This window comes from Acanthochromis polyacanthus, chromosome 6 (assembly GCF_021347895.1).
Source record: "Acanthochromis polyacanthus isolate Apoly-LR-REF ecotype Palm Island chromosome 6, KAUST_Apoly_ChrSc, whole genome shotgun sequence".
Lineage (NCBI taxonomy): Eukaryota > Metazoa > Chordata > Actinopteri > Pomacentridae > Acanthochromis > Acanthochromis polyacanthus.
The window spans coordinates 39,037,067-39,060,114 of NC_067118.1; the positions used below are offsets into that span (position 1 = coordinate 39,037,067).

Genomic DNA, 23,048 nt, shown 5'->3' on the forward strand with positions numbered 1-23,048 from the left:
GACAGCTTGTAATGTTTATCAAGCTGCAGCAGAGTCGACTTCCACCTCTGGTGTTTCATAAATAACAAAGCGGCTCAGCCCTGCGCCAGTCAACGAGGAAGGTTGCCACGATAAAGTCTGAAAAAGATCAACTTAAGACCTACCAGGAAGCAGTCCAGTTTGCAAACATACAGTTTTTGGGGTGAGCGTTTGAGTCAGCGTTGGGGCAAGACTGGACATCTGTCTCCTAGTGATCTATAACGCCCACAATCCCTCCCACAGACTGTCTGCTTTGGCGCTCAAGCAGTACACCGGTTGCTGTAGTACACCCAGCCACCCACAACAGTGGCTTATCTCGCAAGCATAACAAACAGCAGGCTAACAAAGAGGATAGAAAGCAATAGGACACACAGCAACAGAGGACCTTAAGAGCCCCGTGCCATCATAACTCCACTTCAAAATGGAGGCCTTTGTTCTGAGATTGTTGGAGAGGACATCATAGCAAGGTAGCAGCACATCTTTTCATCCTCAAACACACTCACTCCCACTCACTCAGTCTGCTGTCGGTGAAGGAGATTGTCTGCCTGATAGGGCTTCAGAGAAAGGTATTCCTCTGGGACCGTTGTTGAGGGATTTCTACAGTTCTGCCATGCGCTGATTAAAGGAACACTTGTAGATAATCCTTTTAAAAATAGGTCTTTGTTGTGGCAGTGGTGGAGCGAGCCGGGGTGCGAGGGGCGGCAAAAAGCCCCAGATTTGGATTTTTAAATGGTTATCACCTTGGTATCCGCCACTCTGCTAAGATAAATATTTAATGACAGGGTGGCTGAAATAGAGCTGTTACAGACTGCTGGTGAGAAATTGAGCTTCTATTTAGAGCCCATACTGTTCCATAAAGTCACGGCATTGGTAGACAGCCCAAGGTTATTAGTGTGGTATGAGAGCACTGTGTGTTTGTGGTGTGTCTGTGGGCTGCTGAGGAGTTCTCACTCTTTTTCTTGCTGCAGTGATATGAAGGAGAGAAATGCACTCAGTCTGTTATTAAGCATTCACTCATGAATCCTTGATGGATTGTGTGTGTGTGTGTGTGTGTGTGTGTGTGTGTGTGTGTGTGTGTGTGTGTGTGTGTGTGTGTGTGTGTGTGTGTGTGTGTGTGTGTGTGTGTGTGTGTGTGTGTGTGTGTGTGTGTGTGTGTGTGTGTGTGTGTGTGTGAGAAACGGCGCTGTTGTGGCAGCAGCACTATAGTTAATGCACAACAGCGATACTATTCAGAGGCACTTTACTTGAACGATTTCCAAAAGCAAACAGCTGTGTGTTTTGCCCCGGACTACCTTAGTTTTGCTCTGTTTCATTTCACATGATCTCTGCCCTCTGGGTGCTTGTTCGATGTCATTCATGTCATGCAAAATTGATTGCACAGCTTTGCATCAGTGCCGGCCGTGATGAAGTTATCACTGTGTAAAGACAGATTTCCTTGCATTGATTCTCCTCACCCGTACGCTTTAAATGTCACGTGGATCAGAACTCCTAAGTTGATATCGGTTTTACGTTTTCGGCCTGGATTATGAAGTGAAGCCTGTATTAGGACTTGAATGTTGCTGCACAACTCATTTAAACGCCGATCTGAGCGCTGCCTGATTCATCCTGTTTACTCATTACATGATAGCTGTGGTGAAAGCAATTACTTTCAGCTTTCAAGTACCTTGCTTTTGGTCACACTGCGGGTCTTATTCATTTCAGAGAGGCGCTCCCAAGGCCCTGGGGCTTCCAATCAGTCCGGTGAGTGGCGTGTACTTACGTCTTGCCTCTCTGTGTAGGAAATAGGTGGGTAAACACAGCAGAGTCCTTGAAGCACTTCCCATCTCTGCTATTGGATTACCAGCTGCCTTTCCAGGCCTCATCTGCACACATGAGCGCCAAGATCAATGGAGCTCTTAGTGCAAAGCTAATTCGATCAGGACTGGCTTTGCTACTGCTGATCAGAGATTATTTTTTTTTTGACGTTAAACAAAAACGTAATCAAGTCAAACCCATGTCCAATAGCCCCGTATTTTCAGCCGCTCCAACTCCCATAGACCTCAATTAGGAGGCATTTCATATTCATTATTGAATTGTTGGGTCGGCCCGCTGAGAAGATGTGTGGAGACGGAAGCAGCGAACTGCTGCGTAAAGTGATCCGGCCAGTTTTTGCTGAGTGTGGCAAGAATGCCGCCTTTTTCTCCAGCAGAGCAACTGGCATCATAAATAAGCTAAGAGCATGTTTTTAGAGGGATGAGGTGTCTCCCGCTTTGACGGTGAGCAGAGAGAAAGGGGTTGAAGGGCATATTGACCCTCTTGTTCTGGAAAGCGAAAAGCAGACTCTTCATTGCCCCCTTGTACCCCCATTAATTATTGTTTGATGCTAATAAAGCGGGGGGGTGGGGCATGTTATGAAACATAATTATTCATTGCAGCATTTCCCCCTCGACGTCGAGCCTCGTCTCCCCCCCTCCACCTCCCCCCTTTGCTCGGTGAGGAAGCTGCCAGGCCTGTCAATTGAGTACAGCCAGCAAAGATCGTCTCTTCAGCCTTTTAAGGAGGGGACAGGAGGGAGCAGGGTGAAGGACGCCATTTGCCCAAGTGATATATAAGGAGAGACAGCAATATATGTAAGGAGCTGCTGAAAGAAAGATAGAAGGTCAAGGCACATTACACTCTAGCCATTTATTGGTTGAACACGTAGTCTGACCTGGACTGCAAATACAGTTGCTCGGCAGCAGCAGCAGTTTTTGTTTATATATCTACGTGGTGTGTGTCAGTGGCCTACACATCTGAGATTGACATGTGTGTATACACGTAGATGAATGCACTACTGTAGTCAATGTGCTCTCAGGGGCTTTTTATAAGCTTGCAGATGCAGTGGGAAGCTATTTTAACAAGAGTGCAGCTCCACAGACCTGCCCTCCTAGATTTTCACCGAGCAACTGCGACGGCAGATGTATTTGAAGCTCATTTCCTATGCATGAACACAGCATATGGTGTGCTTAAACACAATGCAAGCATGGGATTAGTTAACAATTGTGTCTCATAACATTGTGGTAATTTAGTGCAGTATAAACAGACACTCTGGCACTCTGTTTTCTTCTCCCATGTTATTTTGTGGAGTAACACAAACCGTTTCGGTGGCATTCTCAAATTTTAAATGTGATATTGGCACAGGCAGGGCTAAGTAGTGTTTTCGTTGTTATTAATGGCCCGGCGACGAGAGGAGAAGTCGGTGAGACTGCCATGGTCAAAGCCTAACATTAACATTCCAAGAATATCTGAGGCTTATTCACAGCAACTCGAACACGCAGCCAGCCCTGTTCACCTCTGCTTTAAAAAAAACACGACAGCGCTGCGTTGTGTTGTGTTGGGCGGCACTTTTCAATGTGCCATTGTTGTTGCACTTTAAAGGATGCAATGTGTAATCCAATATAGTGCAGTTGTGCAGGAAAGATGAAAATATGCGGCTTGTGTTTGCTGGAGGCGTAGCACACTATCAGTTGGGGATCAAGTCTCCATTTCACACATGAACAGGCAGAGTTAATCTGTGGATCACTACTGTACACTGCGTAATACCTTGCCTCTATTCTCAAATTTTTTCCAAAAGCCCATTGTTCTAGGCCCTTGCTGTTAATATATTTGGAAAATAGTTGCCTCTTGTAGCTATATTTAGATATTTAGACCCGCGCGTTTGCTTGTGGTCAAAGGAGTCTGACTCGTGTTTAAAATGAATTGTGCGTGTCTGTAGGCTACCTGTGTGTGCTGCCTGTGTGTTTGTGGCAACGTGCACTAAAATGCCACTGCTGTAAGAGGCCCAGTCCCGGCCGCTGCATGTTTTATGAGCCGTCCTCAGAGGATATGGGAGCTCGGCGCTCAGATCCTGCTTGTTCCAGCAGCGTTTTCATCACTCCTCGCCACTTCCCCCTTGTTTCTTTTCTTTTTTCCCCCCCCTTTTCTGATGAGGGAGAGGAAACACATCGAGAATCTGGCAATATTTACAACACAGCCCTGTCTGTGGGTATAGTTTAAGAAGCATGACTAGCTGCATGGACGCCTCACAGATTCATCATTCATATTATTCATCTCATGTGCGCTGCAGAGGGTGCTTTCCCCTCTGCCTAGGATCGCTGGCCTGCACAACTGAGATGGTGGATGACAAGGTTGAACGCTAGACTGAATATTGCACTCCCTCCCCCAGCCCACCTCCCCCCGCTGACTGCTCTCTAAACCAGTCCTTTTCTTTAAACAAACACATCTCCAACTGGAGACCGTTTACTGACAGCATCTATTTGCAGTGCTTCCACACGGACTTATGAGTTATGGCTGCGGTTGCGAGAAAGCTGAAATTAGCATGTGGGGTAACAAACAAAAGGGTACGCTATGTTTAAACGAGGAATCCTTTGTTTCATTTATTTTGTAGTGGCAATCAGTCAAGACGCTTGGCGCGGCGGCGGTTGGTGGTTAGAGGAGAGGTGTTTGCATATAAAATAATAGCCCTTCCTAATTAGAGGTAATACCATCCTGTGGTATTCTAGAGGTGGAGGTGTTTTTTGGCTCGGATCATTAGGAGACACTGAAAGGAGGGATTGTCCTCCACCGCCCCCCCGACCATCTGCTCCAGGATAGCACAGTTTGCCACCACACGGCTAAATAATTTAAGCGGAAAAATTGTTTTGTGTACTGACCTAACGGCTTTGTTTTCTGGGGAACTGTTCTTCAAGACATCCTTCAGTGCCCCTGCTGGCCTGTGCTGTCAGTCTGAAACTTCAGCGCTGTCTTATCTGTCACTCTAATCTATTTATGTTAGTTTTTCCTCCGTGTTGGCACGTCACTCTGTGTGGCATAGTGATTAGAGTAGCTGGAGGATGTAGGGCAGCCGTGTGAATACATTTCCTCCACTCTCGCACTCATTTAGACGACCAGTTGGAGTTGAACTGATGGATAGGATCGTTAAGCTGATGGGCAGATTGTGGAGGAAGAGTGGGGATATTTGATTGCGGAATATCAGTGGAAGTGGTACGTGATTGAGTGCTGGAATATTAAAATCTCAAGAGTCCTTTCAACAGTAGACAAAATCACTGTTGGTTTCCCCCCCCCCTTTCCCAGTAAATCTTTTTACCGTATACATCTCAACTGAGAAAATGTCATGTAACTCATTTCCTCCCCCCACTCCCCGCTACAGCTCCGTTATATTTTATAGAGATAAATGTTTGAAGAAACATACATGATACAGATATTTTCTAGCACAAATCAGCCTTGAATGTGTCCCCGGTGTGTATTTATACTTCTCCTGACCTCAGCTTTACCTTTGGGTAAATTTCCATTACAACTGCATAATTCACCAAAAAATTGAATTGTCAGAGCCTCTCCAGAGGTGAGAGACACTAGAAATCCTTTCGAATCAGGCCCTTTTTTTCACACTGTAAAAAAGGAAAAAAATACTGCTTCACAGATCTACAGGGAAACTCAATTAAGAGCCACATTCAGAGCAGAGTCTGCTGCCACATAGCTCACATTCTCCTGCTTCTGTTATCAATGACACGTTGGGAGAGGTCCTTCACTGCCCCGCTCACGATTACATTTCTCAAGAGTGTCTCATTTAGAAGAAAGGGGAAGGGCGACAATGGACAACCCTGGCATTTCCCTCAGGAGCTGTGTCAAAACATGATGCCTGGCGAAGCAGTCAGGGCTGCTGAAATGGCCTTCAGCTTTGCTCCAGTCAGACAAACGTGGCAGAGCGAGAGGTAGCCGGTATTAGGCTGCAAAATGAAGCCCTGCTCACAGACCCTGTAGATAATGGACATCTTGGGTTGTGGAGCGGCTCCCTCAGGGCCATTTGGAGCCCTCACGAAGGGCTTACAAACAGGGACTAGAGGAGGATTTAGCCTTCTTTTAGAGATGGAGTAGAGGCTTAGACCCTGTGGAGCACACAGTGTGATTCTTACAACTATAGACCAAAGTACCTTTGGACCGTTGGACAGGGAATATGTTTCACTGGTTTGTATTGCGAGAAGAAAGTATCAGATGCTGTTGTTCGCCCAGGAACATTTTGTTAATTCTCTTGCTTAATCTTTTTAGACGGTAATAGTTTATTGCGCCATTGTGCATGAGGATCTGTTCTTGTGCAGCATTGCTTTGCTTTTTATCACAGGAGTCTCTAGGCAGGTTTAAATGTTGATGTTGGAAAGCCCCAAGCTATCTTTTTTTTTTTTTTGTTCGAGCATGGCTTTTACCTACTAAACTAACCCCGGATGCCGCCTAAAAATAGAGCCTTTGTGAGCACAGCTTTAGCAGAGGGAAAAAAGATGTGGTTACTCATCAGTGAATTGAAAAACAAGTGGAGCAGACAAGTGTCTTTGCCCTGCCAATGTGAACTAAAACAGAGAGGGCCTCAGAGAATAAAGCAAGCCGTGATTGCACCAGGTAAGACAAAGCAGGCAGGGTGCAGAGACCACAGAGAATCCCTTATGAAGTGGCCTGCCCCTCGCCTCCAGCTGAGCCTTTCATTGTGCTGTTGTTTCTAGGGGGCTTGGATGGCAGCTTAGATTAGATCGCACTGAGTAATGGATTGGAGCTGACGAAAACCTGCTGCAGCTCAACATCACCACAGCTAGGATCCCCGCACTGCTGAGGATCTGGCTGGTTTATTCGGATCAATTTGAGTTGCCCTCATTGTTAATAACCCTGTGTATATTCATGCTAACATTGTTCTCCTCTAATCTGTATTCATGCGAGTATTTCATTCAATCCCTTTGCAAAGCCGGCCCTAAATCCTTGCCAATCACATTTTGCCACTTCATAATTCTCCAATTGAATATTGCCATGAATGACTTTTCAGTCTCTCTCCCAAAACTGAGTGGATCGCTGTGTTGGTTGTATTGGTGTAAGATTCTATTTGCATTTAAATGCACAGTAGAAGCCTCTATTTTCTCGAGTGTTTGCTCGCTAGAACGTTGTATGAAATAACATACATCTTCTGCAAATTTCTAATCCAAGCTAATCAATTACTCAAATTTTTTGCGGGATAAAAGAGAAACCCTACAGCTTTATCACTCTATAGAGGTGCTCAAGCAAAGCATGATAATTTGGATGTTTATCCTTAGACAGGTTTTGATTAAAACTACAGAGATGAGCACGGATTTGGGTAAATGTGGGAGTGATTGGAATGAATAAAACATGGCTTTTTAAAAGGCTGTTCGGGAGACAGAGAGCGGGAGAGGGGGAAAAAAAAGCTGTGTTTAGTAACAGAAACCTGCTGTGTGGCCATTGTGGGGGATGATGTGTTAATCGAGCCACAAACTGTGTGGTTTTTCAGGCCAGAGGTCTCATTTAAACGGGCACGGAAAAGAGAAATGTATTTGAGCCGGGCCCCGCTGGCTGCTAGCCCTTGACTCCATTGCAGTAATGTAAATTGTGGATTAGGTGCTGTTAGCTGGGACCCCCTCAACCCCTCTCCAGCCACTGCTCCCTCCTTCTCTTTTCCATTAAGACAGCTGGTATCTTTCAAAGGGTCCTGGCCCAGTGATTGATGTGTAATAGCTCCAAGCCTCACCTGCCCCCTCACAGCGTTATTCATCGGCCAGGCAGCCAGCACTCCTTTCTGCTAAGCACTTTGTTTCCCAGGTAGTGGGTAGAGAGCCATCTCTCTCGCTCTCTGTCTCGCTCGCTCTCTCTCGCTTCTCTTCCCTGTCAGCCATCAATACATTATGACTTCTCATTGCCGTGGTGTTACTACTTCAAACTGACTCACTGCTTCTCCTTTTTTTATGCACTCAAACCACACTACCAACGAGCGAGAAATTAACCTTAGATAATTGGACGTATTGTTAATTCACGAGTACGTGTTTTAGCAGAATTAAATGTTACAGAATTCAGAACGAGGCGGTTGTGTAAAGTGTATCCAGATGCAAACTAATAGCATCTAAGATTGTAAAGATACTTGGCTTATAACTGCCCCCGACATCAAAGAAGAACGGGTCAGCCCTCCATTTGCAACAGTTCAGAGTCCTTGTTGGTTTCAGTGAAAGAGGCTTATGTTACTGATTAGAGGGGAGAAGAGGTGCTTAGCTCATACACAGATTTTGGCAGCCCCCAGGAGTAGAGTTGTGCTATCAAATGGTACCTTCACGAAGGTTTTCATGTGCCTCACACCTCTAAAGCATGTTGCTGGATATCTGCACAGGCGGGGGGGGCTCCGTATGTGCTTTGACATGCCTCCTTGGTCTATATATCAGTCGTGTGTGTGTCCTTGTAGCGCATACCCCGTTAGTACTCTCCTGAGCCCTCGCGTCTTCTGTGCGCACTAATGTGTTCTTGTGTGTATATGCCGGCAGCCCAGTGGTCGCCGTGGTAACTCATCATTAGGTGATTAATGGGGCTGTGACGAGGCTGCAGTTTAATCAGGCCCGGTGTTTGTGTTGAAGCCGACGACAAGAGCAGCTGCCCTGTCAGTTGGTGTCTGCTCACGAGATGACAGCACCCGCTGCTGAGGAGTGCCGTCGTCAAAAGCGCTTCATTGTATGCGCGCGTGTGTGTGTGTGTGTGTGTGTATGTTTGTGCCAAAAGCCCTTTCTTCCACCTTCCACTTTAGGTCTATTCTTCCCCGTCCTATTCTCTCGGTAAAGGATATGCTGTGTAATTTTCACTCGGTGCTGGTGTTGCTTTACCTGCTCCAATCTCGGTCCCTGCCTAATTTTTCACTCCTCCAAACCCTGCCATCACAACCATGGTAACGCGGGTGCTGATTGCCTGGTCTGATCCCTCTGGGGGCTGTAATAACTATTTCTACTTAATTTGTTGCGGTGGGGGTGGCGCGGGGGGGACACTGGCAGTAAATGAGTAGCCTCCTTTGTAGGCACTGTGTGTAGAAGCAGTGTAGTGCAGACAGCGTGCTGCTTCAGCTTTGCCCACTTCACTGTTTATGGAGGATTTCATTGTGGCACGATAAAGCAGTGGCAGGGCATAGATAGCTAAAAGTGGCAGTGGACTCAGCATGGCAATGACTGACTCTGCCTCCGTCCTCTCCCCCCTTTTCCCTACCCAGTGGATTGCTATATTCTTCCCTCCAGAGCTGTCACTTCACATTAACACAGCGGTGACTGTCAGCCAGGGCAGAGGGCTGGGCTGGGGTGCAGTCCAGTAAACCAGCGTACACACACACACACGAAACCACACTCACAGGCTCACAGACGAGCAGAATTGAGCCTGGTGTCATCACAAATGGTCTGCAGAGAAGCTAGCCTCTTAACTCTGTCATTGCTACGCCTTTCCTGTGGCCTTACAAACTACAAAAACAGCCACAAAGCCCTCAGTACATTATCTCTGAGTAATTGTGTTGGCTGCATGCCTCATCTTCAATACGGCAGTACCTTATTCAGTTACGACTTCCTCTTTCTCGCCGCACTTGTCTTCCTACTTTTCTCTTTTACCCTTTAATAACTCTGTTTTAGCACCTCTCTGAAAGAATGGAAACACGTTTGAGCAGGAAGTTAGAAGATTCAGTTCTTGGATAAAGCTGCTCAGTGCTCTCTAGAGTATACATACTTGTGGAGGGGAATGCCAACAATTACTGTGATGTTGAGAGGAGTCAGCACAGCTGCCTTATCTCCAGGAACTAATCTTCTATTTCTCACCCACAAAAGATCTCCTCCAGAACAAAACAGCAATTTAACTGAGCATGTGCAGCTTCTGCATTGTAAAGATGATGGTTACTGATGCAAGCATATGTTAAATGCCCTTTTTCTTTTTCTCTTCCACAGCTTTTCTGAAACACTGGGGTTGTTGGTGTGGCCAAATTTTCCCTGGATTTGACTGGTAAATTCAGAAGACTGAAGCCCAGGCTCACAGTCTACCTTTCACGGAGGCCCAGCCGTGAGAGGACTGAGGAAGGCACGTGGCGGATCATGACGGCCGACAAAGAGAAGGAACGGGAGAAAGAGCGGGACAGGGACAGAGACAGGGACCGGGACAAAAGAGAGGCCGGTAAGTCCCGCCGGCAGGACGGGGACCGGGGAGACCGTGAAAGTGAGAGCTCCAGGCCCCGGCGCAGCTGTACGCTGGAGGGCGGAGCCAAGAACTATGCAGAGAGCGAGCACAGCGAGGACGAGGACAACGACAATGGCAGCACCGGCGGAGGCAGTGGCACCGCCGAGGAGGCTGGCAAGAAGGGCAAAAAGAAGATGCCTAAGAAGAAGTCACGCTACGAGCGCACAGAGAACGGAGAAATCACGTCTTTCATTACAGAGGACGATGTTGTTTACAGACCCGGAGGTAAGTCCTGGTCACGGCTAATCTAATCGTGCGAGCAGGTGAGCCGCACTTATTAGCTTTGCTCCTACCTGCCCTGAACACCAGCCAGCATCCATTTATAGACTTTGCCAGATCACCAATCGTTTTAGCATCCCGTGTATTAACTTATGAATCCGACCTAATACACTCGATTAAGGGATTAAGAAAAAATGTAATTGATCATTGATTGATTCCTGTGTTGATAAAGAAGCAGGCAACTTGGGTGTCATAACCTGCTGAGAGACTGCAGATTGCACAAAGTAGCAACTCTCACAACAGAAGTACTCCCTCAGGCGAGAAGCTGATGCATCATACAATCAATTTCAAGTTGACCCGCTCTGAGCTTTGTCTTGAGCTAAGTCAATAAAGCAAAGTGGTGCTTCACTGTACGATGCGATAGTGACGACAGCCACGATAACGATTCCATCCCAACACCGTCTGACTCACTCTGAATATGCTATCTCCTCTGAGGCCGCAAACTACTCGAGTTTCCCAGACAGATCTTTTTTTTTTTGAGCCGCGGTGCAATGTCTTGATTATGCCGGATGAAAAGAGAACCAACCTTTTCTGCAGCGGTAAACATGGCCTCTTGTTCACCTACTGTTTATAAATTGGTTGTATTAGAGGCGGGAATGTCAACACACACTGACGGAAGGAAGCCAGGCTCGCGAGTCATGTGTCTGTGTCGTCTGCTCTCTCTCTCTCTCCTGCTGCTCAGCGCGATCCTCCTCGCAAGTAAATCATCGGCGCCATGTCTTTTCATTTATCTAGGAGCTAGCGAAAGGTCAAGTAGTGGGGGGGCGGCCCACGTTGCTTGGATATTTAATGGGAAGACGTAGAAAATTACAACCAGTGTGTTAGGCTATCTTGTCCTTCAGCTGCCTAGCCACGCACACATCCGCACAAATACTCAGCCTTCCTTTTGAACTCCTAAACAGATCTGTTCAGGCAGATGCAGTGGAAAGAGCCAGACATCCCCACATTACACTTTCAGTCAAGCTGTGTAATCTGGTCGGCTAAATTATCTGCACCGTTATACGTGTAGGTCCTCTAGCCTTGTTGCTCACTCTATTTCTGTGTGACTCCACGAAGCCTTTTTTTTTTTTTTACTTGGCATTTCATGTTTAATAGAGAGAGCACCGGTGCTGTGTCTCATAACCAACCATGCAGGGCAGGGGGTTGGGTTGGAAAGGGCTGAGAGGGGTTTGGTTGAGAGGGTTTCTTTTTTTTTTTCTTTTTTTTTTGAGGAAAAAACGGAAGCACTCGGTTACATCAATGAAACATTCAAAAGGCATATAAACAAAGTCGACCGTGAATTATCCCTCCCGAATATTTATATTTCCACATCCGAGTGCAGCCAGAGGGGTGGTTAATGGGGAATATTTATGTTTCCTGTCCACTCCTTCAATTACGTTGACAGGTTTAGAGTGGGTTGAATGTCACAAACCTGCCCCCACCGTGTAGACCAGAGCAGTTAGATTGGGTTAGATTAGAAATGAGCCCCCGATTCAGTAGTAGTGGCCCCCACACCGGTACGCTCATTTGTAATTTAGCTCCTATTTATAACACGGCAGATCTTCCACCTCAGCGACTGACTTCCTGCTGTCTCCTCTGCTTATTGTTCAAGTGATAGGGTGTGTGTCTGTGTGTGTGCTTGTCATTGGTAGCAGCCTCCTTGCAATCAGATTTGATGTGTGCAGCTTAGGCAGGCACAAATCCTGCAATGGATTATGCTTTACTAAATGTTAAATCCCTTTATAGCCGTCTAGTGACACACAATATGTAAAACTGACCACCCTCAGAGGGGGATTTACACAGCCCCAGACGTGGGGAGATGAAGACCGCGATGGAGAGCAGGGCAGAACCGAAAGAAATTTTGAATCAGAATACTATTTTGATTGCTTTTGTCACACAGAGATATAGAAGCATACAGAGCCGTGTCATTGCATAAGAAAAAACAGGTAAGCTAGTATTGAAACCATCTCCACACTCCCCGTCTGCAGTCACCCTCCAATCTCACTCCTTAGCCTTTCTATCCCTTGAAGATGGGTTCAGGCGGCTTAGTGCACATCGATTGGATGGGGAAGGGTGGACGGGGAAGTGCAATTGGCCAGTAGGTGGGCCTGCAGCTAACTCTAGCTTTGCTGCTGTTAAAAGGGATGGAGGAGTGTGTCTGTGATGGTGGCCAGGGGACTGTGTCCCGGGCCATTTGTATGGTCTGCTGCTGTGGTGAACACCCCAATGCAGTGCGAGCAGACATGCCAAATCAATGCGTGCCCTGTGGCTGAGCTCTCACCACCTCCCCAGGCCGGGCCAGACATCTCCAGAGCCTGTTCTGTACGCTCATCCACCCCCCCACCCTGGATTATAGATCCTCTCTCTAGAGATTATACACACTGCCATGGGGGATCAATAGGAGACACCCTAGAAGCGTGGAGACACACAAAATAAACTTGTCGGTACGCACACATACATACTATGCTGATAACCAGCATTTGTGCACATCCACAAGTGTACTGTTACACATATGCATGCACACAGTAACACATACTGTATACAAGGAATACTTTTAACAGTCATAGACACGGTTCCTATCTCTGACAAGCACACTCCAACTCACACAAGCTCAGTTTAGTACACACACACACCACAGTGCTATCCTCAGTGCTCATCCCTTCACTCCACTGCAGCAGGACTGTGCTTGTCGCTGCAGGTGGCAGGCTGCCATACAAGTCTCCTTCCTTCCTAACTGACTAACTGAATATGCTGCTTGGTTTAAAATGGAGAGCACCTCTGCTGCCCTTCTTACCTCCACGTATGTCAAACAACATAGCTACCTCATCATCTCAACAGAGACGAGGCTTGATTAATTTTAGTGATAGATTTGTGTTTGCCGTGTGTAATGCAGAAGGATTGCAGGCTAGACTGATAAAACACCTTGTGTGTGTGTGTGACTGTTGGGGGAGTCGTTGATGTGGACAGCTGGCGCTTCTTCCTGCAGCCGCCACAGAACCCTGGGGGGAGTTTTTGTATGTGTGTGTGTCACTGTATGTATCATGTGCATACACAGCAAGCTGTGCAGCAGGAGTATGTCTGACACACACACACACACACACACACACACACACACACACACACGCTCACTGAGCTGGATAAGCAGGCCTCCTCCTCTCGTCAAACTTTGGACCAACTGTTGGCAGCCGCACAAACCTGCTATGTTCTTAGTGTTTACAAGGGCGTCCGTTTTTCTTCTTCAAATACATGACAGCTGTAATTTCCTTCACGTTGTATATAGCGCGTCTCATTATTTTTGCTAATGCTGGCATTTATTAACCGCATTGTGCATCGACCAGATGCGACAGATCCACATTAAATCTCAATTTCTCAGTCGCTTCAGTTATAAATTTTTAACGGTGCTGTTAAAGTGTAAATATAATTTCACTGAGCCTCTCTGACAAGAACAGCTGACTTCCTCACTGCTCCCTTTGCAGCTTCTCAAGTACGCCACACATGTAGATATTATTAGAATCTGTCATTTGGAATTTTGAAAAAATACCTGACATCCACTTTTTACTTATTTAAATCTGAAATACTTGTTTCATAATTCCATCATCTGACTGAATTTGCTCTGTTTTCAGTCGGGATCTTATTGAGAAGCTATTAAAATGCCGTTCAGTAAACGTTAGTTATTCCAGAGCCAGAACAGCCGGCACAGCACATTAGCATAGCACATCCCCTGTGCTACAAAGGCTAGCTGTCGATCAGTTAGCAGTTTCTCGTCTAGCTAGCGTAAGGGACAAGCCCTCGGAGTCATTTCACATTGAAACATAGCAGTGTGAATCTGTAGCCTGTCGCTAACTGAACAGATCTATTTTTAAAAGGCCCTCTCCGCTCTCCCATCTCTCCCCACGCTGGAGACTCTGGGAAAAGGGCTTTTTAGTGAAATCCAACCACCTGCCGACTGCTAAATGAGAAAGCGTGGGCTAGCCGAGAGGGAAAGGAGAGGGGTGGTGGATGAGGGAGGGCGGGGGGGTGTTGTCAAAGAGCCTCTGTTCTCCCCCAGGAGCTCAGTCAGCTGTAGGCCTGCCCTATTGTGGAGAGCTGATGGTATCGCTTGCCAGGTATTTCCCACTGCTTTTCCAGCGAGAAGAAGGGAGACTTGTTGGGCCGGTGTAAGTGAGGAGATGAAGAAAAGTTGGGGAGGGATCAAGTGCCGGTGCACCTTCAGTCCCCAGACTGCCTGTTATGCCTCCCTACTGGGACCGGCCCAGTAAGGAACTGGCCATCAGCTGGTTTTTGCTCACAAAGCTGCTGCAGTCTTTTGTGATTCAGTAGTAACGCCAGCCTGCTCTCTGTCCATCTTGGCCCTGTAGTCCCCTCACGCCCCTGCAGTTCCATTATTGCATTCCTTGCGCTGTTTAATTTTTGGATCAGTAGATTCTAAAGGCTGAGTTATGCTTTCCACATGAACGTGATGCTTGGAAATTTGCTCGAGAGAACATGTGCGACTTTTACACGCCTGTTTCCAAACTGCAGGGGGCAGTGTATCGCAAACACACGTCTACCACACTACTATACGAGAGTAGAAGAAGTTGGCCATCATTGACACCAGCGGTCCCGGGCCATACGTAATTTGGTACTGGACCACACAGAAAAAACAGAAACATATTATTCCTTATCTTAGTTCCTGGTCTACACTGTGTCTTATTTGGAAAAATGACTAGATTGTCTTCCTGTCACTTCCGTCTGTGCTTCTTTCTCGCACTTGATTGTGTCAGTTTTCATGCCCAACCGTTAAATGAAGCCGATAATTTAACCCCCGCAAAAAGTAATAAAACATTTCTGGAAAATTTCTTTAAGGAGTGAGGGGCTGAGACAGAAGTAATAAATATATAAATACCTATTTAACAATGAAAAGTAATTTAATTCATTTAGGACACTATTTTAAATTAAAAAAACAAGATTATTGTTTGTTATGTGTGCAATGACCGGTCCGCAGAAAATTATCTTGCTTCAAACCGGTCCATGGCGCAGAAAAGCTTGGAGACCATCGGTTTACACGACTTACAACATGGCATTGTACCAAATAGTTGCCTTTCAACAATTAGTTTTAATTTCACGCCATGAATTGTTCATAGCCCGGTTACCACGGTGATCTCTGTGTGATGAATCGTATAAATGCCTGTATTTCTGAACTTCTGCTGCTAGGAGCTCCTGTTCTTCCGACAGTTTTCCGTGTGTCTACGTACACGTTATTAGAAAAATTTGGAGATGCACGACAGCGACATTTTCCACTCGAGAAGGGCCATGCGAGGGGCTGATAAAATGCCATAATTCTTCCACACAGACCCGCACACATCAAGCAGAAAACAAGCTTTAGGAAGTGACGGCACTGGTCATCAGCTGGTTTTTCCCCACAAACCTGCTGCAGTCTTTTGTACTTCAGTGGTAACACCAGTCTGCCTCTTTCTCCTGAGCTCTCTGTCCGTCTGGGCCCTCTAGTCCCCTCACACCCCTGCGCTTCCATTATTGCATTCCTTGCACTATTTAATTTTAGGATCAGTAGAGTCTAAGAGGGGGGTTGTGTTGCTAAAGCCACACTCTCTTTTGGTGCGTGGGTTTTTTTTCTTTCATGCACGCGTTGCTAGATTGCGCCGAGCAACACTTTTAACAATGCAGGTGCGTCCTGCCTCTCGGCTAACAAGCACCACCTGCAAGCACGGCTCAATCAAACGGCCCTTTTGATTTCAAAAGCCCGTCTTGCATCTTAAAAATATGGCCCCACCCCTCCCCCCCATCACTGTTTACAAAAACATTGGCATCCACGACTGTGTTCACAATGTGACTCCTCCATTGTTGCTGGCGCATAAAAGAAAAGCCAAACCGGTATTATCTAAGAACTCCACCTCCCCTCTGCTGGAATGCTGCAGCAAATTAAACAGCATCTTATTTGCCTGATACAGAGAGAGAGAGAGTAGGACATGGCTCTTTTGCTGAGTCTAGGTGTGTTTTAGATTAGACATGGTTGGCAGCCGTAAGAGAATGGCTGGCTGAACAATGAACCACAGCAGAAAAAAGGCGTGTGTGTGTGTGTGTATCGTGAGGTTATAACTGTGAATATTCAGTAGCTTGAACTCGACGGTGACTTGGTAATTGGACAAACAATGACCACCAGGATCAGGTTCCAGTGCGGCGCTCGGGTCTGAGGAGCTGCACTCGGTAGCTTCATGATTATCTCCGTCTGTCGAAGTATTGAGCTTCTCGCTCCCCGTCTGGGTGTCGAGGAGGTCAGCGGCAGACGAAGTTAAACTTGGAGCTGCCGGAGGAACGAGAGCGCTCATCTAGAAACGGCCTCGCTGTGCTTCTTCCTCCTGCAGCGAAGGCTACACGCATCCAGCCAGCACACACTTCAAACCTTTAAAAAAAATATCCCATCCCCCTACATAGGCCCCCACCACAGTTAAACCCCTCGTCCCTCCCCTTTTCCACTTCTCCACTTGAGTGAGGAGACCCACTTCCAAATGCACAAAATGGCAGGAATGTTTAACAAGCCAGGCAGACCCTGGAGGAACCGTGTGGCCCGTTTCAAACCAACCACCCCCCTCCTCCTCCTCCTCCTCCAACCCAACCGTCCGTGAGCTCCACTGCCTCCCTTTTTTCGTTCAAATGGCAGAGTCTGAAGCGTTAACTTGGATTTAACTTTCACATTCATTGCGATTCGTGTTAAAGTCGCTTTCAGAGGAATGCCCTTGAGGTAGTAGACTTTTAGTGCCCAGGATGAATTCAAAATGTGCTTTTGACGTTCGAAGAATAGACTCGCTTGCTGTCTGTGAATGATTAAACTAGATCCCTGTCGTTTTTTTTTCCTCCACCACCACCAGCACCTATCTTTTTCACTCTGGCTGTCTGTTCTTTATGCCTGTTGATGTGCTCAGGGGTGCAGACACGGAGATCTGGCCTCTCTAAATGAATGTGCCACCGAGGTGAAGGGACGCCAAACCCTAATTCCCCCGATTTGACTCCTCTGAAACATGTCATCTCATTCAGATTAGTCTCTTTTGTTCTCCGCCCTCCCCCCACTCCCTCCGTCCTGCTCCCACCTCCTCCTCCTCTTTTTTTCCTCCTCCTCTACCCGCTACTTCTTCTTCTTCTTCTTCTCCTTCCTCGTCATCTCTCAACACACACACTGCATAGCTCACAGATCGCACAATAGCACTGATGGATATTTTCATTCATGTTATCTTGTAAATGACTTCCAGGGATGGTGTAGAGGAGGGAGAAAGGGGGGGGAGAAAAGCTTGAAGAGGGCAGTAGTGAGAGAGATATAATGCGTCACTCAGAGCCAGCGAGGGCGATAACCCACCCCTCTACCACTCTCCTCCCTCCCCTTTAGAACAGCTCATTCAGCCCACAGCAGATAACAAGCCCACCCTGGGGTTACGTGCGCACACACACACACACACACACACACACACACACACACACACACCCTCTCAAAAAACAAAGCCCATGATGTCAGAGGCGCACTTGTACACACCAGCCCCTTCTACAAATGGTATCTAGGGTGTCAGAGCCATTTAATATCTTTGCCACCCCTCTTTTTCCTCTGCAAGCGGTAAGATAAACCCACAGCCAGATCGATAACTCTGTTGACACAAACAAATAACAGATGATGGCAGTGTCAGTCATTGGAAAAAAGAAAAAAAAAACAGGAAAGAAGAAAAGGTAGCCGAGCATCTTTTGTAAGGTGGAAACTGTAGCTTTTCTGCGCTGAACAGCTCAGCATGTGTTTCGGTGAAATGAGCAAGTGTTGTCAGTGTAAATCTAAGCTATGCTGGCTTTTTTTCTTTCTTATCGTCCCCCCCTCCCTTCGTGGCTGCGTGTTTGTAATAGCGGAAGTGCAAATGGTAGGAGCAGTCAAACAGCTCGTTCCGTCTGAATAGAAGGTCAGATCTATTTTTCTATCAATTAAGCGAGCTGCTTTTGATTGCTCCGCTTGTTAAGCAAGTGAGAACTCTGTTTTACAGGATAAAATTTATAACCTCAATCATTTTACGCTCAGTTTGATCACACTCAATTTTTTTTGTTCCTTCGCCTAAGCGGCAAAAAGGTGACTGTTTTGCTAATTTGTGAATTCAGAGGTCTTTTTTTTCTGCAGTGATTCCAGCTGTTTCTGGAAAGCGCTGTGCCAGGCTTTGCAGTAACCATTAGCCATGTCCCCCCTCTCCACCCACCCACCGCCCTCTTCCTCTTTTCTCCTCGACAGAAGTGGCTGTGTGCTTTTTGTCCTCTGCCGCGTGAATGTTTTTGTTAAGGAGATGAGAGTTCGCGACCTGGCCATACCACCAGTCACATTCAGTTTAACAGCACAGCCGGCCAGGGCCGCCTCCTCACACACGGCGTCGGAAAACCCGCTTTTGACGCTTGCTAGCGTCACGTCATTAAGCGTCGTTTTTGAGCAATTACGGGATGGAATTTTTTTGCACTCGAGCTCACCCGGAGCTAACTGAGGTGCAGTTGTCATCTTTTAGGAACAAGTTACAGTGACGACTCTAGGGTGGGATGGGGTTAAAGCCAGTATTGCTCACTGGTGTATAAATGGAGTGGAACAATAACATAATTCCCCTAGGGCGTAATGTTTGCTTTGGAAAGGCAACCTTGTAGCGCTCCAAAAGTCCTTAATCCTATTACTCGCATTCCAATTGAATTTGACTCAAGGAGAAAAATGTCTTTTCAGCAGAGGTAACAGCACGCAAAATAATATATTACTGAGTCTGGCTGCTTAAAAACATGAAAGCTTTGAGAAGTGTGAACATCTTCTTTAACCCCCCCTCCCTCCTGTTTTTTTTCTCTCCCTTGCAGATTGTGTGTACATTGAGAGCCGGCGACCCAACACTCCCTACTTCATTTGTAGCATTCAGGATTTCAAGCTGGTGAGTAGATTTTTCAGTTTCCTGTCCGTCCTTTTTCATATCCTTCATTCAGCACCAACCCACTCGGAAAACATACCACTGTTTCTGAAATTCCAGTGGAAGTCGAGGCTGCGCAAGCAACCAAACAGTCTGAGATTTTTTTAACAAAGGTCATAGTGAAAAGCAGTTGGATTTTAAAATAATTTGTTGTGTGGACAAATAAAAGTCCCTCTGAGAGTCTGCCTTGAATATTACCCTCCTTTGCAATCTGCTGGCAGTGTAATAATGCTTGTAATGGAAATATAGATGTTTGTAGATGCACTTAATTGATTTAATGAGGGAGACCTTCACCGGTTTTCAATTGATTTTTTTTTTCACAACCTAATGTGGCCAAATTGGCTCTTTTGCTGAATAAAGAAAGAAATTAGTTTTTAATTTGCTTCTGAGAATGGCTGATTCATCAGGCTCCGTCAGTTTAGCGAGGTGGTGCTTGTGTTCTCAGCAGCAGGACATTTTAAATGCATCACAGCCGCACACACACACACACACAAAATTGATTTTTCTCACACTGCATTCTCTGTGTTTGCTAAAGGAGAAGCTGCATTCGAGTTCACCCACAACAGATTTGTCTTTGTTCGTGCAGCATTGTGGTTTAGGAGATGCAGTTAGTGCGCTTCATTGTAATTGACTCTAATGATACACTGAGCCACAGTTTTCCAAAATGTGAACGTTTCACATGTAGACCATGCAGAATAGCTTATTCAAGAGATTCACTGTATAATCTGTGCCGGTGTTTCATGAAAGGAAGTTTTTGCTCTACCGGTGATGATGCTTTGCTGAATGTTGGATTCTTCTCAAAGGTCAGCGCGCCCAAGACAAATGTTGCTGTTGGCGGAGGAAATCTGCAGGTCAGAGTTCGCCAAATGCAAATTGGCCAGCGAAGCCTGAAATTGATTATGCAACTAAATGTGATTGTTTTTAATTGGTCTTTTGTATGGTGTCCAACTGCCGTGAGCGAAAGGCGGAACACGTTTTGGTTCAGGTTTTGCGACGATGTGACGGCCGTTTAACGGGCAGAGACTGCTGGAATATGTAATCAATGGGTTGTTGTCGCCAAATGAAGCCGCGGCCACGCCAAGAGTTGCTCGTCCTTTAACAGTTTGGTTGTCTGAGCAGAGCACGGGACATTTGGTGAGCAGTTAGATTGGACGCAGGGCCAAAGGAATGAAAAGTTACAGTCAGCTCAATTAACAGTGGGATAGTGAGTGTTTGCATATAAAGAACATTTGGTGCGTTTGAGCAGAGTGGTCCTCCTCCTTTGTGTTTGTGTGGGTGAATGCTTCAGCACATAAAGGGCAGTTGTTGCGTGCAGCAGTGGCTGTGAGGTGAACTGGAGGCCTCATAGCCAGGCCCCACAGCAGCAGGGCTTTAATCGGATTGCTGCTAGAGAGTGCTGAGGACGGCAGGAACGCCGTCTCACGCACATGCGCGCACACACACATGTAAACCCACGCACCTGCACCTTGATTAAGAGCGCCAAAAGAGGTCCGGGGCAGACAGAGGTAATTGTCCAGGGAGAGCGATAGAATACAGGCTACATTAGCTGACCTTACTCCGTTTCCTTCTCTCTCTGTGTGTCTGTCTCTCCGTTACTCCCTCCCCCAGTCCATCTGTAATTAATGAACAGCCATCTGCATGCCTGTATGTGTTTGAGCAGACTGTACCCTTGTCCTCCTATGTTAAAACAACAAGCCCCGCTGGCTCTCTAAACAAGTACATCGTTTTTTTTTTCCCTCAATGAGTTCACTTTGTCACATGGCTGCAAATCACTACATTCTGCTGCTACTCTGCTACAGTGAAAACTCATGACCTCTATTTTATTAGTTGAGCACAAAATAATCTTTTTTTGATGATGGCACATGTTGATAGAAACTACAGGGTGGGCCATAAGTTTCCATACATAGGAAAAATCAACTGTTTTTATTTATATATAATGTGCTCTATATGAGTACCATTGTTTCGAAAACGCATATTAACCCTTGTGTTGTCCTGTGGGTCAAAATTGACCCGTTTTAAAGTTTGAAAATGTGAAGAAAAAAAAAAGATTTTCACAGTGAAACTTCTGATGTCCACATTTTCAACATATTGGGGAAATCTTTGAAAATGTTTTGCTGGAAAAAAAAGAAATGTTACAAATGTTTCTTAAGAACATTCACTAAAAAATTAACCGAAATCCAGCGAATTTTTGCAGAATTTTGGTTGATTTTTTTTGGTGGATGTTTTACTGATATATACATAATCACTTCAGATATTTTTAGCTTTTTTTGGAAGATTTTTACTCTTTTTTTTTTCAAAATATTTACATCAATTTTCTTTCCACATTTGGGGGATTTTTATTTATTTTTTAAATAAAACTTTTAAGGGAATTTTTTAAGGAATGATTGGAATTTTCTTCCTAAAGATTTGCAAATTTTCAGAAATTTGGGGATTTTTTTTTGCTAATTTTTTGGATTTTTTTCAGGTACGGAAACAATATTTTTCAGTGCCCATAAATGAGGACAACGGGAGGGTTAATACATGTTTTCCACTGTTGATGAACTTGCATTAGCACAGTTGAAGTTATGCTTGTGATGTCATCATTGATGATACGCTCCTTGAGATGATCTATGTCTCATATCTTCACCTGATACACCATGTGCCCCCAAAGATAGCGTCAAACGCATATTCTAGGCTATCTGTAATATAAAAAATATATATTTTCCTATGTATAGAATCTAATGGCTCACCCTGTACAATCTATGTGGCCAACCTCCATTCTGCCCCGTCACTCCATGCATTCAAAACTGGGGCACAGACTCGTGCCTTTGGGAGTTCGTCCACTGACTCTGCTGAACACAATGGCCGGTGTAATCTCATTTTCTCATTTCCGCCTCTTGCCACGATATATGGAAAGGGAGAGACAACAGGCAACTTGAGATTCATGTAAGAGAGCCACGCATTAGACATCCACTCATTCTCTTTATTTTCTATCTCCCTCCCTGCCTCTGCCTCCAAACCCCCCACCTTTTCTTGCCACACGAATTATCGATCAACCCCCCTCTGTGTGGTGGAGCAGGGCTTCAGAGGCACAGCGGAGGGGGAGGAAATTTTATTGGTCCTCAACCAAACAACCTCATCAATATTGCCCCTCTCGCACCGTTCTCCCTTTTCCCTGTCTTTCCCTCCATCCTCAGTCTTTAGGCAGTAACAGTCTCACTTGTGTACTTTGTCTAATGACCTGTGAATCCAATTAGTAGTGTGTAGAAATCCTGCATGCAGCCATCAATCTCCCCCTGTGTGGAGAAGAACAAGTATTGAAACCCGCCTCTCTGTCTCTGTATCTTTTTTATCTCTCTGGCGTTGTGTGTCCGGATGAATCTGAGCTTAGTCTTCTTGCATGAGTGTGCTTCTGTACACACACACACACACACACACACACACACAAACAGAGCACAGTCATTCAGCAATAACATATGCAAGAAAAAAAATCCATTGTGCATCATTATTGGGGTAATTCTAGACTTGGAGGACAATCATTCTCCCTTGCTTGTTTACTCAACAGTGGCAGCTGTGGTGCCCACTGCAACCTCTGTGACATATTGATCCACCGTATAGATTTCAGCCTCCTGCCTTCCTCCTAAAATGTCTGCCCGGATACAAAGATGACCGGCGGGAGGCCATTTTAACCGTCGGACGTATTAAACAAAATCAGGAACGGAAGCGTGACAAAGTGTTCCGATGCGGGCGCTGCTATTAATTCTCCGCCGTGCCGCCGTTTGAATTATCAGAAAAAAATGGAATGTGTAT

At 46.0% G+C, this 23,048-nt stretch overlaps 1 protein-coding gene across 4 annotated transcripts in view; it reads left to right on the forward strand.

Annotated features, from left to right (window-relative positions):
• The window catches only part of rerea (arginine-glutamic acid dipeptide (RE) repeats a), a 137,729-nt gene that overhangs the window by 42,475 nt on the left and 72,206 nt on the right, over positions 1-23,048 (forward strand). For all 4 annotated transcript variants that reach the window (XM_022204787.2, XM_051949113.1, XM_022204788.2 and 1 more), the window contains exons 2-3: positions 9,762-10,272; positions 19,153-19,223. In XM_022204787.2, the coding sequence (XP_022060479.1) occupies positions 9,906-10,272; positions 19,153-19,223 (438 nt within the window). In that variant the 5' untranslated portion in view covers positions 9,762-9,905. The remainder of the gene's footprint in view (positions 1-9,761; positions 10,273-19,152; positions 19,224-23,048) is intronic.